Source organism: Brassica napus, chromosome A2 (assembly GCF_020379485.1).
Source record: "Brassica napus cultivar Da-Ae chromosome A2, Da-Ae, whole genome shotgun sequence".
NCBI classification, from domain to species: domain Eukaryota; kingdom Viridiplantae; phylum Streptophyta; class Magnoliopsida; order Brassicales; family Brassicaceae; genus Brassica; species Brassica napus.
The window spans coordinates 2,048,500-2,065,429 of record NC_063435.1 but is presented as its reverse complement, the minus strand read 5'-3'; the positions used below and the strand labels follow the sequence as shown (position 1 = coordinate 2,065,429).

Below are 16,930 nucleotides of genomic sequence, written 5' to 3'. Positions count from 1 at the left end.
AGAATATTCATATATAAAAGAGATGGTTATTGCTTTTTTATCTCTTTTGCAGACTTTTTTTTCTTACTATTTATAGCTAGAGACTCTCACATAATTGAACCCATACACATGTTTTTTGTTCTGCTCATCCTGTTAGATCAACTCCATTGATAGTTGTCCAAAAAAAAAAGTATGTAAAAATGTATATATATAAGTGTATGTAACTGCGGGGTTCTAATATTTACGGAAAACATAATTCAAAATATATTGTTTTGGATTACGTTTCCGTAAAACTTAAAACTCCGCAATTACACACTTATGTAATATATACATACATATAAATGTACTTTTAGATATCCTAGACTAGAAACCCTTAATGGGGTTGCTCTTACTCTAACTACACAAGTGAAACGAGAATTAAGATAGAGAGTACTCCAAGACGATTACTGAATGTCATAATATGAGATCTGTTACCTACAAAAAAAAACATTTACTTATGTTTGTAACTACCAAACAAACAACACGTGTATGCCACATTTTAATAGTATTACCGGCATCCCGTTATATAAAACGAAAGTATCAATACATACGCTTCCGGCCCAAATCATATAATTTATTTCGAATTTAATTCAGCATCCGACAAATATGCAATTAGGGTTTGGGTTTCTAACGTAATCACACACATATATCACCATCTGATCATCAGAGCCTTTACGAGATATGTGAACCACGAATTTTACCTACCACTACGTACTCCTATTTATTTTATCATGGAGGGGGCCATACCAAACACAGTAACATTTCATCGAGAAACTCAACAATCAACATTAACTACGTACTATGAATGCTACTTATCCTACCACCGACATTTCATTTCCTTTTCTGAAATGATAATCATCTTTTTTGGTTTAAAGTATTCGATTTCCTACTAAAAATAGATAACAAATCTCCTGTTAAATGAAAATCTTATAATAGTTTTAACGAAAAATAATATGCACAAACGAAGAAACATGTCCTTTTACAAAATCATTACACTAACATGGAAATTAATATCTTGTTCTTTTGACCAATTTCGAAATAACAAAAAATGTGGAAAACTCTATCCAATATATAATATGATATATTTGTGTTACGTCAAACATATAAGAAAGTTCAACGAGAGAGAGAGAGAGAGAGTGTGTGTGTTACCATTACCAACCAACCACCATCACGAGCTTTATACTTGCTCGGTGGTTCATCCTCAGCCATTCCATTCTCCTATTTATCACTATCTCTCATCTCTCTCTCTCTCTTGTCTCCTTCATTGTACTCTCCCACCATGGCCAACACCGACCAGCCAACCACAGACTCACACGTAGCCGTCCTCGCTTTCCCCTTCGGCACTCACGCCGCTCCTCTCCTCTCCGTCACGCGCCGTCTCGCCTCCGCCTCTCCCTCAACACTCTTCTCCTTCTTCAACACCTCCCAATCCAACTTCTCGTTATTCCCCTCAGATCTCCCATCGAACATCCGCGTCCACGACGTCGCCGACGGCGTCCCGGAGGGATACGTGTTCTCCGGGAGACCACAGGAGGCGATCGAGCTGTTTCTCGTAGCGGCGCTGGAGAGTTTCCGGGAAGCGATCGCGTCGGCGGAGAATGACGCCGGTAAGAAAGTGACGTGCATGTTGACGGATGCGTTCTTCTGGTTCGCGTCGGATATGGCGGCCGAGATGAAGGCGACATGGGTTGCGTTTTGGACAGCCGGACCAAACTCGCTGTCTGTTCATCTCTACACAGATCTCATCAGACAATCCGTACGTGTGAATGGTAATAATTAAAAAAAATAAAACTAAACTACCACTTGTGTTTTTTTTTGTCGTTAGCCATTAAAAGAAAATTAGTTATTTAGTTAAAAAGGAATGGTTACTAAAATTGTGATTCTGAAGAATGTGCAGTGATTATATGTATATTTGTGGTAATGATTTTGATTGCTTCTACAGAAGTAGATGGGTGTATGGAGGAGACACTAGGGTTTATCTCTGGAATGGAGATGATCAGAGTCAAAGACACACCGGAAGGAGTTGTGTTTGGGAACTTAGACTCTGTTTTTTCAGACACGTTGCATAAAATGGGTCTTGCTTTACCTCGTGCCGATGCGGTTTTCATCAATTCATTTGAAGAGCTAGATAATACACTGACGAATAACCTCAAGTCGGAGTTCAAACGTTATCTGAATATTGGTCCTCTCGCGTTGTTATCATCTACATCTCAAGCGGATGCACTAGTGGAAGATCCTCACGGCTGTCTGGCTTGGATCAAGAAGCAGAGGACTGGTTCTGTAGCGTACATTAGCTTTGGTACAGTCATGACACCGCCTCCCGGAGAGCTTGTGGCGATAGCGGAAGGGTTGGAGTCGAGCAAAGTGCCGTTTGTTTGGTCGCTTAAGGAGAAGAACATGGTTCAGTTACCAAAAGGGTTTCTGGAACGGACAAGAGAGCAAGGGATAGTGGTTCCATGGGCTCCGCAAGTGGAGCTGCTGAAACACGAAGCAACGGGTGTGTTTGTGACGCATTGTGGATGGAACTCCGTGTTGGAGAGTGTTTCCGGAGGTGTGCCGATGATTTGCAGGCCGTTCTTTGGGGATCAGAGACTGAACGGAAGAGCGGTGGAGGCTGTGTGGGGGATTGGAATGACGATTATCGATGGAGTCTTCACGAGAGATGGTTTCGGGGAGTGTTTGGATCGAGTTTTGGTTCAAGATGATGGTAAGAAGATGAAGAGCAATGCCGAGAAGCTTAGAGAACAAGCTCACGAAGCTGTCTCTGAGAAAGGAAGCTCCGTTGAGAATTTCAAAGGATTGTTGGAAGCAGTTGTGACCACTTTAAATTAAAAACACATTTTGTATTAATGGTAACAATAACAGAGTAAAAAAAAAAAAAAAAAAAAAAAAAAAAAAAACAATAACAGAGTTAAAACATTGTCATGCACCTAAAACACGAATCGATTTAACAAAAACACTCAAAAAAGGTCAAACCATGTAACTAGAGAAGCGCCCTAAGTTTCAAATCAACATTAACCAAATTAATTAACCAAACAAGACACTAAAGTTACCCCCAAAAGATCTCTGTTTTCTTGGCTATTCCAATTCTCAAAGTCGAATTAGGAAGCAGAGATACATACAGTCAGGGGAAACTAATGTCATCTCCTCAACTCTTTCTTCACTGTGTCCAAAAAGCTTTCTTCTTCTTGTTTTGTTTAGGAGTCTACCATCGCGTCTTGAATCTCATTAGGAGCAACAAGACCAGGAATCGAAAGCATCCTTTGACGCTCTTGCTCTCTCTGCGCAGCAGCTTCCTCGGCGTAGAGGTCTTTGTTATCCTGAAAGTTTATATTCAACAAAATTGACTCGAGTTATTTAAAGCAATTGAATGACTTGTTTCTTCAAAGAAAAGTTACTATACCTGAGCGGAGAATTCCTTGGATTGTACAAGGAAGTCACGAATGTTTTTCTTAAATTCAGAAGGGTCATTTCTTGACTCGTAAAGTCCATTCACAAACTGTGTGACCTGTATGATTATTGATATTCAAAATCAGACTTAAAGAAAGAAAAAGGAATCTTGAACAACATAAAACGAAAAGATGAAAGCAAATCTGGCAGATTTTAAGCTTTTACTTACCTCTGCTGCAGTCATGTTGGGGAAAGAAGAACTCAATAGCTTAATTGTGTATTCACGAACAAACGCAGCGTTGTTCGGATACGGGTACGGTACCGTTGCAGCATCCCACAAAGGTTCCGTCAAAGAACCGCTCTCAACCTGAAATTTATAATCAACAAATGTCTAAGCGTACAAAACCTAGTCATTCCCAGGACAACGATAAGATAAGATGGCAGAGGAAAGACGGTTTTACCAGGCAAAACAGATGCTGCAGCACCAACACATGCAGCTTGAAACCAGGCTTATGAAAGGTATCAGTCAAAACAGCAAATATTTCTTGCTCGATTTGTATAAAGTAAGAACGGAAGAATTGATTACAAAACGCAGATTGCTGTCACAATCAGAGATAAATGTTAGACCAAGAAATAATATAAGCCACAACCAAAGAGCTAAAACAAGGAATCAAACACCAAACCTGGAAGTTCTTCAGCATCTCAAGCAATAGATTAAGCCCAGTTTCAGCGATATTTCTCTCGGTATGTCTAAATGCCCAGATGATTGAATCCATCACTAGCTTCAGTTGCTGATGCAAATGACAAGACAGTAAGGAAGATATCCAAATGATGAATCAAGGCTTGAACTAAGGCGCATAAGCTCCTTAGATCCCACGAAGAAAAAATATATGCAAAACGTATTCACCAACCTGACTTGACAACTTTATCAAGGCAGGGAAGCAAAATGTAGCAATAGCACGGAGTAATGAGAAAAACTTGAGGCGGTGTTCTGGATAATCTTCGAAGTTCTTAGTTATCATCTGCAAAAGGATGGAAAATGGAAAGTTTCAATATAGTATACAAAGCATACATCACCTCCATTAAGGTTCCTCGTCTGTAGTGTGGGTAACAAAGAAACGGTCCATAAAATTTTATTACCTCCAACGTACACTGGAAAACAGCTTCAAATATGTTTGGCACGTCATCCAACATTGTCCCCTTGTACCTGAAAGAACAAATCATGCCAGCTTTAAGGAAAGTAAATTTCCAAATCAAATCTTGTAGCAATACTTTTGAATTTATGCACATATCATATGATACTTAGGAAGAAAACAATCCATAATTAAGCAGGTGGTACACATCCTTAATTACTAATAAGAGACATACTTGTTTATAATCGTTGCAAAAAGTGAAAGAACTTCTGATTCCCTAGCATCAGGCACATTCCTCGCGTAGTCACAGAGTACAGATTCCATCATTGGAGGCACAAACTGTTTCCCTATGTGTGATTGGTCTTCAGCTTTGTCTAAAAAGGTTTCAATCAGCTTAAGGGTTTCCCTCTTGACAGATCTGTACAGAAAAGCATTACAATATATAGTTACGCCAGTTTGTAAAACTATAGCATCAAGAACCGTCTGTATCTGATGAATACAACAAAACAAACCTTAAGAGTTTTACAAAAGATGTCTTGGAGGCATATGGTCCCCCACTAGTAATGCTGGTTGACACAAGCTCACTGTACATTCTGGTGCAGCCATGGAGAAAAATAAAATGAGCGCCCAACTAATATAATACAAGAAAGAGTACTATAACTAGTAAAAGCTAAAATAATGTATTTACCTGTACACATTCAACATATCCAAGAATATCAAGGAAATTTGGGATAAGAAGTACGTTCCTAGTGAAGTAGCAGCACTAGTGTTTGTCTGCATGAAGAAAAAAAACATGTTAATAGTTACACCTCGCAATAAATCATATATCTAAACACCAGTAAATGCACAAAGTCGATTATTAAGATGACATGATTTGACGTGATGATATAATAATGCATTATGAGATATAGGTAAGAAATCAGACCTGCAGGATATTAAGCACTGTGCGTATCACATCTGGATCCTTGAGGAATTCTACACTCTGGCGTGCTTGTCCTATGATTTCTGCCCATTTCTACATCATAACACAGAACATGTTTAGCCAACTACGTAAACAAAGGTTAAGAAGCCACATGATTATTAAGATACCTGGTTTGGGAGTGCCATCAACCTCTGTAGATATTCATCTCTCTTCTGAGGATCTGATTCTGCTTGGATCATATTACCAACCTGGAGACAGAGAACCCATGAAATCCCAAAAAAGAAATAGCTCTGCTGCCAAACTGGACACACGTCTGGAAAACTTACAGATTCATAAAATGAGTGAATTTGATGAGGCTCAAGATCTTGAACAGTTGTTGCAAGGCCAGACAGAAGTTCAGATACAAATGGTTCATGCTCTCCAACCTGGAAGCACAATGAACTATATAACTAGGCGCCCATTCAGAAGACAATGGAAGGATAAGAAAGGTGAACTGAACATAGCGATACAAACCTGGACAATAACAAATTTACGCTTGCACTTCTGCACTATTTTCAGGAATGTATCACAGGCCATGTCCTGAAAGGTTAGGCATCTTTAATCAGAAAGCTGCAAATTATATGGAAGAACGCTTGGAACATAAAAGAATCGGATGCTAGCTTTGAACAGATGAGCATTCATTTCCCACCAATATGATAATAATCGAGAACTTATATGAATCTTAATCCCGGACTCTTAACAGCGAATACCGTTTCTTTTTATGTGAATTTACACTTGGATAACTGTATCTCAGAACATTAAAAGTTTGGAAGACTACCTGAACACCAGGATGTGTCTCGTGCATGAATTCAAACAGCTTATTCACAACTGTCTTCAAAAACTTCCAATGGGCCCTTAAGAACCTCGGATACTGGCCAACGACATACCTTAACAATGTCAAAGCACAACAGAGAGACCATATGTTTCAGTTAAGTATGCATAAATCTGGTGCATTATTGAGAAATATTGGATATACAACATCCTTAGGAATAAATTCAGCAGAATATGAAGGACCAAACTTACATAATGTTGCTAGCAATGACAGCTTTATTGTCTTTTCCCTTGGTAATCTCACATAAATTCAACAAATCACGAATAACCATCACCAAAAATCTATTTTCCTGGAAAAAAGGAAAAGAAAACACGGAGCTCACAGAATTAACACGGTTGAACAGTCAATCCCAGAACATAGTAAGAAGCAAAGAAGCAGATACTGATAAATCATGAGAAGTATCATGAAATGCCTGAGGCTAACAAGAAAGGAACTGTATCAACAAGAACTTCCCTTTAACAGGAATTAGGCTAAGCGCTAACAAGAAATTTACCTGATCTTCTGCCATAGATCCAGAAATAGACCCAATAGCCCAGCACAATGTATTCAAATTGTTCCATGCCCATTCCTCCCCGCTTAATTGTTTGTTTAGCTTCTTCAACATCTTTTAAAGAGACAATCAGAAGTTCACGTCAGCAAAATAGCATTAAATCAACTAAAGACAACTACCAGAGAAACTAAAACCTAATAACACGTCCACTAAAAAGAAAATTTCACAAATCAATAAGCATTAGATCATACACACCCCAGATATTAATCTTCAATATATTTCACAAATCAATAAGCAGAGACCAGTATCATCATGGTTATACCGTACCTGCTTCTCAGTGTCATCGTGATCAAGGTGTGACAGGTAGATTAATGTCTCCCGCATTATCTGCAATTTAGTACGAGTTAGAAAATTTCTCTGAATTCAAGGCACTGCTGGTATATGTCTAACCTAGCTGAAGAGAAGTAACATGAACTGGACAAGAAACTAGTACCTTGTACTGAACAAGAACATCATTGTCCTTCATAGTTTCACGGACGATGTTCCCATTTTCATCTTCAACAATAAGCACTTCTTCAGGCTTCGCCATACGGCTAATCATTAACCCTCTTAGCTTGGACATAGGGTTCGAGTAAAGTTGACGCCGCTGCATGACTTGCGAACCAAGGCCATCAACCATACCAGGAATGAAAGACATCTAGGAATATGCAAGTTAACGTCTAAAGTTAGTAACCAAAATAAAAGCAATGAAAGTTTAACTAATACAATATACACAAGTAGTATCAACCTTATGCAAGAATTAAAAAAATGATCCGTTAGTCAAGGAATCCATCCTACCTGTAATCCCATCAGATTTGCATTTGCTGCAGGGTTATCCGAATTATGATGTGCATCAAACAGCTCCAGAACCAATGAGTTCCAGTAGTCTAAACAAACCTACTCCACACGCAAGCAGAAAACGTCATTTTTCAGATGGCGGATAAAGAGCATAAGAGTATTGTAAGGGGAAAACGCGATATACAACTGTATTAATAGCAATAATACTGGTAACCACAATTTACATACCTTAAAAACTTCAGTGTCATCAACATATGATATATTGATGAGATATTCGAGACCCGTAAGTAATAAGGCGACAATATCTGGAGCTGATTCCAGGACTCGTATATGAAACTGCATATAAAATGCAGAGATACAAAACAATTAAGAAATAGATGTGGAGTGCTTTTAAAACACAGACCGTGAACAAAATTTCAGTAACTCAGCAAAGTATAAGATTTACCTTGAAAAACGAAGTAAAAAATAGTGCCAGGTTCTGGATAAATGCCTAAAGGTGACATAAGACGCACAGAATCATAACCTTGGTAAGTTATTCAAATCAACGGGCTGCATCGAAACAAAGTGCAGAGAAAATACTTACTTGTTCTTCATCACTTCCGTTTGAATATGCCTCTGGGATATTTGTACTCGGTGGGAGAATTGTCTGCAAAAATGAGAACAAGTGTAGAGCATCAGGCAAGAAGCCAATAAAAGCATGAATAGATCTAATTAATACATTTAATGACTAGAAATGAAACTAGAAGAGTCGGAATGTCAACGAGCAAAAAGATGATAATACAAGAAGATAACTAATATACCTGCAGCTGCCCTATGAATACGGTGTACATCTTGACATATTGGATATTGTAGAAGTCTCCGAAATTGAGAGCTGCAACCTGGCAGAAAAAATTCAAGCCAATAAAAATTCAGTAACACATTCAACTGGCAATAAGAAAGCTGTACACAAAATTGAAATACCTCAGTTAGACATTGAAGTGTGAGATTTCTATATGCTGGCACAGGAAAGAATCTAAGGAGGGTCTCAAGCTGTAAACAAGCGAAACAGAGATCAGAACAACATAAATACGAGGCCAATTAACATCGATCTCAATCTTATTTTAAGTGTATTGACATCAAAGTCCCTCTTATCTTGAGTATATTACCAAAGGAGACTCAAAAATATAGCCCAACGGAATCCAAGATAGATAGGCATGCAACGCAGACAGTGTTGAACGTATAAGATCCTGTCTTTGAGATGCTGAGAGGACATATAGGCATAACTCGTGAATGAGTTTAAACTCGCTGCACATAGAAAAAGCACAAAGAGGTAAATAATAGATACGAGATTACTTAGCCAACATGTACAATATAAAGATTTAGTATTTCACAAACTAAATATAAGATTTTCAGAAAGTTTAACATGCCTGTTTAGAGATTGTTTCAGCTCTTTAATCTTCTGCTGAGTCATTTCTCCTCTTGAGAAATCAAAAACCTCTTCGCTTAGGAGCTAACAGAGGAAGGAAGAGATGTTATTGCTTCAAGTGATAACTGATAACAGAATCATGTAAATATTCTTACTTTCAAAATGATCATGCAATTTTCGCAGATGGTTTCGCTAGTTTTAGCAGCGGCAACTAGATCGGGAATGAAGCTTGTCCACTTTGCCGGCCAATCATGCTTCACTATCTGTGCAATATCAGAATATATGTTATGCCGGAAGATCAACAGGGTGGAATGAACTGTGTTGAAACCAAATCCATAAACATTAGTACAAAAACCAAATAGACTAACTGCAACTAAGTAAATGCATTGCATATTATCAGGCAGTGCTGCAGATACCTGAACCAAGATAACGTTTAGTTTGTTGACATAGAGCCTTTCCGATCTGAAAGACGCTTCATTACCCGAGAGCTGCAAGGAAACATCATTGACAAAGGAGTTACCATAAGTCCCCAATTATATACAGAGAACAACACAACGCATCCAAAAAGTATATACCTGTACAATGACCTCCGAGATGTAATTTTTCATTCCATCCCGTTGTTCAACAGGCAGCGCATTCCATCTATACTTAATAACACCTTCTAGAACCTGGCAAGCGGATCACAAAAGGGTATTCGTTTGTTAAGTACTACAACGAACAGTTCTAATTGACACTTGGATAAGAACGGAACCACTTCAGGAAGCATTATTAGTGATTAATAAGAGCAAATAAAATATGCCAAACATTTAACAAGCCATAACCATTCTAAATAAGCATATGCACTACACCAAAATCTCTCTAAAAGAAACGAGACAACAACTAGGTTAATGCATAACAGTCATTGATCAGTCTAAAGTCTAAACACAAATATTCAGAGAGCTAATTTCATATCCGATGAGAGTATGCGTATAATCAACAGATACAAGAGCCTCACAACTAGATTGTTAGCAGTTTTATGTGTTTCGAACAACACTGCATGCATTACATCATTTAGCATTATGCCATGGATATATCAGCAGATGAACAAGTAACAATTAATGAAAAAGATAGCATACAAGAATGGTAGAAACTAACCTGAAGGGCAAAGAACTTGGTGTCCATGCTCTTTGTGTTCTGTAGAATGTGAACAACCTGAAGCCACATATCCGGATTCGATTGCAAATCCCGCAGAATCTGATCCGCAGCAGCTCTCTGCACATAGTTTGAGGAGCAATGTCTCGATTAATTCCAAATTAACAACTCAAACGCACCCTAATAGATTGAAGCCACACTCCTAAAACGATGAAATCACTTCGATTCAATTAGGTTCCCAAACGTATTCATCACACTGCTAAAACCCTAACAGCGACCTAATCCTAAACCCTACTCATTTAAGCCAATCGATGCTAGAACTCGGGCGAAACGATGAAGCCAGAGAAATTGAAACAACCTCCTCCTTAGATCCGGTGACGAAGAAGGCTGCGACGGTGGCATCGAGCACGCCGACGTCAATCGGCTGGCTCAAGTCTCTTAGCTTCTCGGCCGCCATGTCGAAGTCGCGGTGGAATGTGTTCCGGAGCTCTCCGATAGGTTATTGACAGTGAAGGAGACGGAAACCCTAGGAGAGAGAGAGGAAGGAGACGAGAATCTAGAGAGAGAAGTTGGGATTGCTTAACAGTGCGAAAAGGAAGGAAGGAAGTATATAAAGAGAGAGAGAGGAGACAGCTTAGAATTGACGCAGGGGACGGGGAGAAAAGGAGCGACTTTGAATTTTTGGTTTCATCTTCTTTTCTAACCCTCTAATTAATTAATTATTTATTAATTATTGGGATTCCTCTCTTAAACTAATTTGTTATTGAATTTGAAACGTACTTCTCAGACCACTTGTTTAAGACGTTCTCTTGATGATGGACAAAAGTTTTCTTAAGGCATGACTAGTTTTTCAGCTAGTATCCGTAAACGCAGTTTTTACAGTTTGTATCGATAGTTGACGTTTTGAAACAATCAATAAAAATATTATAACTATGAACTTTTTAAATTCAAAAGCTGAGATATGATTGCTAACTCTACCGACTGGCCGGCCTTTGCCTCTAAATTAGTTTCTTTCTGACTTCTAAGAACGATTTCTTAGAGTTCAGTATCGGTTGTATATCCAGGATCTGGAACTCCCTCGCTAAAGAGACAAGATGTAGCAGTGTTCTTTTTTTCATAGATCAGACTTAGCCGGACCGATCATCTCTTTATAATGATTTAAGCCTGATTACTATTTAATTTAAACTTAAAAATGGATGCCAACAAAAAAAATTACGGATCGTTAACAAGTTTTTATTTATTTTTAATGAGATTTAATATTGTAGTATAATCATTATGTTATGATTAAGGTCAATTCATTTATTAATAATCAATTAGTTTTAAATTAGAACCTTCCATTAAAAAGACCAAGTCATCTTTTTGGGTTCTTAATGGTTGGATGCTAGTGGTCATTGTTGATCAATGGGAACAAGACGCTTTTTATTAGTTGAACACTGTTTGTCATGGGCATCGAACACAAACCAAACAAGCTGAGTTAAGGCTTGTCCGTAACAGTCAGATTGATTCCGGGCTATTAAACCTGACAACTCAACCTATTACAGCCCATTTTACGCCCATCTGTGTTATGAAGAGAAAGAAAAATTGGCGATTCCAACTTAAAACCAATTGGCAATTAGTGGATTGGCCCAAGTCTCTTATATATTACTCAAGTCCCTTTCATATATATTCGATGTGGGATCTTCTCTCCAATAAGAAACAAAGTGATTCTCATGACTCGACAACACGTAAGATCACATTCAAGTTCGGATATAAGTTCGGAGACTCTTGGTGTTAGGCATAGAGAGAGAACGAAGACAAAGATAAAAGAGACTAGAAGCTTAATCACGTGATCTTGCACGTGTCACTGTTCAACCTGAGACACTAATTTTCCGTGGGTTTAAACTAATCAACGAAGACGCACCACAAATCATATGTCAAAGAGTTTGATTGATTGATGCATATACAGATCCTTAACTAGCTTTGCTTTCTTCTTTTCATTTTTTACTATAGTAAAATATGCTCCCAAATTATCATTTTTCATTTAAAAAAAAACAGACAGCATTTGCTAGCAAAACCAAAAAAAAATCTCTCTAAATAAAGGATCGTCATCGCTACCAACCAACCTCCCACGCGTATCACTATCTTTCTTTCGCGTCTATGAACAGTAAACAGTGAATTCAATATATTATTACAAGAGTTTCATTGCAACAACCTCAATTATTTTTTTCCGATCGCTGGAAACGCAGCTATGGCGTTTGATCCGGAGCAGCAACCCACCTCTTCTGCTTTCGTAGAGGTATGAGTCATCTCACCGCTGATTTCACTTCGCCTTTTTTGGTTAAACCCACTCGTGATTCTTGACTTTACCATTCTAATAGTTTCCTCTTCTGGTTGAGTTTGATTTTGAATTTCCTAAAACTTACTAACATTGAGAGCTTTCTAGACGGGTATGAGCCATCAACATCGCAATTATCATATTAGGTAGCATGAGACTAGAGCTTAGATGCTTTGTAGGGCTACTGATAGTGTTTTCGTTGACAAGTTGCTGAAACTATATATATGTATGATTTGTAGGTTGGTAAAACATCTGGTGAGATAAGGTCAGAAAGGGAGCCTCTTATTAAAGACAATCATACCCCAGAAAACTACTCGGTCGTTGCAGCCATCTTCCCGTGAGATCTCTCTTCTCTTTGTATGATCATTGTTCATCTCACCATAAGTGTGTCTTCATATGCCTGGAGTGAAATGAAATTTGCAGACTGACCTGTTTGGTTATGTTTTATGTCGTGTCGTATAGCATAATATGTATGCTGACTAGGAAACTCGAACGCTTTCATGTGGAAACACAACTCATGATCAGGAGCTTGGACCTTTGCCTGTTTTCGTTTTTTTTTCTAGCTAATCCAGTGATCTATTGCTGCCATTCAGTATTTCTGCATCTGTAGTTAGTTATACTCTCCAGTGATTTTTTTTTTTTTCATTCTATTTATTCATTGCCAACTTATTGTTGAGTATTTTAAATTATAATGGCAGCGCACTTGTTTGCATTTGTGTTTCATGTTAAGAAGTTTGTTGTTTCGTTATTAGGTTTCTCTTTCCAGCTCTGGGAGGACTCCTTTATGGTTATGAAATTGGTGCAACTTCGTGTGCAACCATTTCACTTCAGGTAAAGTTTTAAACTTGTCTGAAACTATGTAGTCCTACAATCTTGTTACGGTCTAACTAATCTAGTTTTAAGAAGTCTCTAGTCACTGTTTTCATAGCCTAATTATTATAGAGCTCTGTACATAGGACTTAGATATCAAAACTATTATCATGATATTTTTACACTTTCCAAACCATTTTTCTCGGCACTTGCAAGGACATTATTTTGATTGCTTACATTCTTTTAGAACCTATAACTTTGGTTTCTTACTGTGCTTGTCCTCTCTTGCAGTCGCCTTCATTAAGTGGAATTTCATGGTACAACTTGTCCTCACTGGATGTTGGTCTAGTTGTAAGTCTCCGTAACAATCTTTCCTGCTGTCTCCTTATTTTTTGAAACAAAGACAAATTTGCTTACCAACCATTGTTAAATGTTCTGCAGACCAGTGGCTCACTTTATGGTGCCTTAGTTGGCTCTGCTGTGGCTTTTACTATTGCTGACGTTATAGGTTGGTTTCTTTACCACTTTCTTCACCGGGCAGTCATAAATATTTAGCACTGTCTACGTGTAAAAGAAACTGAAGTGTTGGATTTTTGAATTTGGAAGGAAGAAGAAAGGAGCTGGTTCTGGCTGCACTCTTTTTCCTCGTTGGAGCCCTTGCGACTACACTAGCACCAATCTATTCCGTTCTGATAATTGGACGTGTAACTTATGGGGTTGGAGTTGGACTGGTAAGAAGACTGATAATTTTTCTTTGGTGTTTGGCTTCTGAAACTTTGTTTTAAGCAGAGGCATGTTATGTTATTTTTTAGGCAATGCATGCGGCTCCAATGTACATTGCAGAGACTGCTCCAAGTCAGATACGTGGGCAGCTGGTATCACTAAAGGAATTCTTCATAGTCCTTGGGATGGTTGTAAGTTCTTGAAGCTTTTGTGAAGCAGTTGAGTTGCTCCTCTCGTTTTTGAAATCTCTTTCTCCAACAAGTTATTCTCACATCTCCTCTGACAATTTTACGCAGGGAGGTTATGGAATCGGTAGTCTTACGGTGAATACTCTTTCGGGTTGGCGTTACATGTATGCAACGAGTGCTCCTTTGGCAGTTATCATGGGGATTGGGATGTGGTGGCTCCCAGCATCCCCTAGGTGGCTTTTGTTGCGTGTCATACAGGGAAAAGGGAATGTGGAGAACCAAAAGGAAGCTGCGATCAAATCTCTTTGCCGCCTTAGAGGTTCTGCTTTTGTTGACTCGGCTGCGGAACAAGTAAATGAGATTTTGGCTGAGCTTTCTTTTGTGGGGGAGGATAAAGAAGCCACGTTTGGTGAACTGTTTCAAGGGAAGTGCAAGAAAGCTCTCATCATAGGAGGAGGTCTAGTCTTGTTTCAGCAGGTCGGTACAGTCAAACTTAATCGTTGCGGTTTCGTAGAAGAGTGATAGCTAATGTATTCATTTGTCAAATGGCAGATAACTGGGCAACCAAGTGTTCTTTATTATGCGCCATCAATACTGCAGGTTTTCTTTCTTCTTTAAATAAACTTTCTGTAGAGTGTAATGTTGGCTTTGTTTCAGTTGCGAGAGGATTTTTAACTTCTTTTGCCCCCTCTCCAAATTTTCCTGTTAGACCGCTGGATTCTCTGCTGCAGGTGATGCAACAAGGGTCTCAATTCTACTTGGTCTATTGAAGGTATTCAGTTTCCTTGACCTGTTATCAGTGTTAGAAGTAGTTTCATTATAACTGTGTTAGGTTTTGAGTAAGCTTTTTTTGTTGGTAACACTGTAAGAGACTTTACTGGTGAATTTAAAGAGTGACAGTTGCGTAGTTGAAGGAGTTTAGAGCCAGATCTTAAGAATTATGTTTCCCCACTAAATTGTTTGAACCTAAGAAAAATGTTTTGATGGAACCCTGCAAGAAATAACGCTCGCCTCTGTTGCTACAGTTGATTATGACAGGAGTAGCTGTGGTAGTTATCGACAGACTTGGAAGGAGACCTTTGCTTCTTGGTGGTGTTGGTGGCATGGTATGTCCTCTGTTGTTTCCAACCCTTGTCTTTTCTCATCATAATTAGTCTAAATCTACTGCAAACTTGGTCTAGATTCGCGTCAAGCTCAGTAAATATTTGAGCTCAATGATATAGAGGACTCAATGCTCCCAATTTCTTGACTTGCAACTTTTAATGTCAAACAGGTTGTCTCATTGTTCCTGCTGGGGTCATACTACATCTTTTTCAGCGCCGCACCAGTTGTTGCTGTGGTTGCACTGCTGCTCTATGTGGGCTGTTACCAGGTAAACAAATAATTAACCGAAGTTTTGCTTGATCAAACTTGTATTCCGCATTTGTCCTAAAAGTAGCATGGACTTTCTCATGAATCTCATGGCAGCTATATCTAGACGTGTTCTATAACAAATGTTTCTATTCTGATTAATCTTGCAGCTATCCTTTGGTCCGATTGGTTGGCTGATGATCTCAGAGATATTTCCCCTTAAATTAAGAGGTCGAGGGCTCAGCCTAGCAGTACTTGTGAATTTCGGTGCAAATGCGCTTGTGACATTTGCTTTTTCACCCCTAAAGGTAATCCATCTACCATTCCTTTCAGAAACAAAAATCATCACTTGTTTATGCCTTTTTTGAATAGATAATTCCTTAAAGTTTGTAGCAAAACCCTTCGTAAATGATTGGCTAGATATAATATGTTACTTCATGGGTTAGTCGCAGTGAAACTCTGTGAAAGATATATACACAGTTGGTAGTTATTTGTTTTTTGAGACCTTTATGTTGGACTGTGTTGCAATGGAATTCATATGTGTAGTCTCTGTTGTATTTTCTTTTCTGATTCAGAACGGGGACATGTTGTTTGGCTCACATGGGGCTCTGTTTTTATTTTGCAGGAGTTATTTGGAGCTGGGATACTGTTTATGGGGTTTGGTGTGATATGTGTCTTGTCTCTGCTCTTCATATACTTCATTGTGCCAGAAACAAAGGGTCTCACTCTCGAGGAAATTGAAGCCAAATGCCTCTAAACCTTCTGCACAACAGATCTTCATACTTCCTTAGTGTCCTGAGCAATGTTTTGCTTCAGACGCTCGAGAGACAATTATCATCACATTTACAAAACACTAGTGCTTAAAAATCTGTGTAATAATTTATTACTTTCACCACAGTGAATGTTATAAAATAAAGTTTTGAGACTTTAATATGTTCTTATGTAGAAGAAATAAAGAGCAGAAATTAAATGACACTAAATACACGAGTTTCTTTTCGAATTTATTAGGAAAAATATATACCAATTCGCTAACAAATTCAACATGCAAAATCCTACAATTTTAGGATAATTCAATCTTAAGATCAAATCCAAGACAACCTTTTCTTCTTCTTTTGTGCACGACTAAATCAGATTAATAGCAACTGAACTGGTTTGGTATGGTTATTGACAAGATCACATAGTAAACACATTGTTTGCATCGCACCTATTGCGCAAGAAATGGTGCTTATGCAACTAATTTTAGCTTCATTGGTTTTGCATTGCCATATATCAAAACCGTTTCTTTCACATTAAGACTAGATATATATATAAATCACTTTTAAATATATATTAGTAATATTACTAGAGG

General features: G+C 38.3%; 3 protein-coding genes across 6 annotated transcripts; 2 read left to right on the top strand and 1 right to left on the bottom strand.

Moving 5' to 3' along the window:
* Positions 1 to 59: 59 nt before the first annotated feature.
* On the top strand, positions 60 to 3,133 carry LOC106354432 (flavonol 3-O-glucosyltransferase-like). 3 transcript variants are annotated; one of them, XM_048748946.1, is made up of 3 exons: positions 60 to 1,787; positions 1,961 to 2,879; positions 2,926 to 3,133. In XM_048748946.1, exons 1-2 carry the CDS (start codon positions 1,298 to 1,300, stop codon positions 2,848 to 2,850), a joined length of 1,380 nt encoding a protein of 459 aa, XP_048604903.1. In that variant the 5' UTR covers positions 60 to 1,297; the 3' UTR covers positions 2,851 to 2,879; positions 2,926 to 3,133. The 3 variants fall into 3 exon arrangements, with proteins under 3 accessions (XP_048604903.1, XP_048604908.1, XP_048604898.1); XM_048748951.1 differs by lacking the exon at positions 2,926 to 3,133 and having other exon boundaries at positions 1,967 to 2,918; XM_048748941.1 differs by lacking the exon at positions 2,926 to 3,133 and having other exon boundaries at positions 1,961 to 2,918.
* LOC106354431 (protein EXPORTIN 1A) lies at positions 2,944 to 10,835 on the bottom strand. 2 transcript variants are annotated; one of them, XM_048748936.1, is made up of 32 exons: positions 10,556 to 10,834; positions 10,201 to 10,317; positions 9,642 to 9,734; positions 9,483 to 9,554; positions 9,222 to 9,329; positions 9,068 to 9,150; positions 8,807 to 8,945; positions 8,622 to 8,690; positions 8,462 to 8,539; positions 8,245 to 8,307; positions 8,107 to 8,151; positions 7,890 to 7,997; positions 7,662 to 7,760; positions 7,318 to 7,521; positions 7,152 to 7,211; positions 6,828 to 6,938; positions 6,526 to 6,623; positions 6,281 to 6,389; positions 5,977 to 6,042; positions 5,790 to 5,888; positions 5,631 to 5,711; positions 5,467 to 5,556; positions 5,230 to 5,315; positions 5,054 to 5,134; positions 4,777 to 4,959; positions 4,549 to 4,615; positions 4,320 to 4,430; positions 4,092 to 4,199; positions 3,870 to 4,007; positions 3,638 to 3,775; positions 3,422 to 3,526; positions 2,944 to 3,338 (listed from the first exon to the last, which is right to left on the bottom strand). In XM_048748936.1, exons 1-32 carry the CDS (start codon positions 10,652 to 10,654, stop codon positions 3,216 to 3,218), a joined length of 3,231 nt encoding a protein of 1,076 aa, XP_048604893.1. In that variant the 5' UTR covers positions 10,655 to 10,834; the 3' UTR covers positions 2,944 to 3,215. The 2 variants fall into 2 exon arrangements, with proteins under 2 accessions (XP_048604893.1, XP_048604890.1); XM_048748933.1 differs by having other exon boundaries at positions 5,631 to 5,888; positions 10,556 to 10,835.
* Positions 10,836 to 12,241: 1,406 nt separating this feature from the next.
* On the top strand, positions 12,242 to 16,513 carry LOC106380427 (D-xylose-proton symporter-like 2). The gene is made up of 15 exons (XM_048748930.1): positions 12,242 to 12,340; positions 12,423 to 12,472; positions 12,751 to 12,848; positions 13,264 to 13,342; positions 13,613 to 13,672; positions 13,763 to 13,829; positions 13,928 to 14,052; positions 14,134 to 14,235; positions 14,341 to 14,709; positions 14,785 to 14,832; positions 14,942 to 15,004; positions 15,258 to 15,338; positions 15,506 to 15,604; positions 15,753 to 15,890; positions 16,208 to 16,513. Exons 1-15 carry the CDS (start codon positions 12,334 to 12,336, stop codon positions 16,337 to 16,339), a joined length of 1,518 nt encoding a protein of 505 aa, XP_048604887.1. The 5' UTR covers positions 12,242 to 12,333; the 3' UTR covers positions 16,340 to 16,513.
* Positions 16,514 to 16,930: the final 417 nt, after the last annotated feature.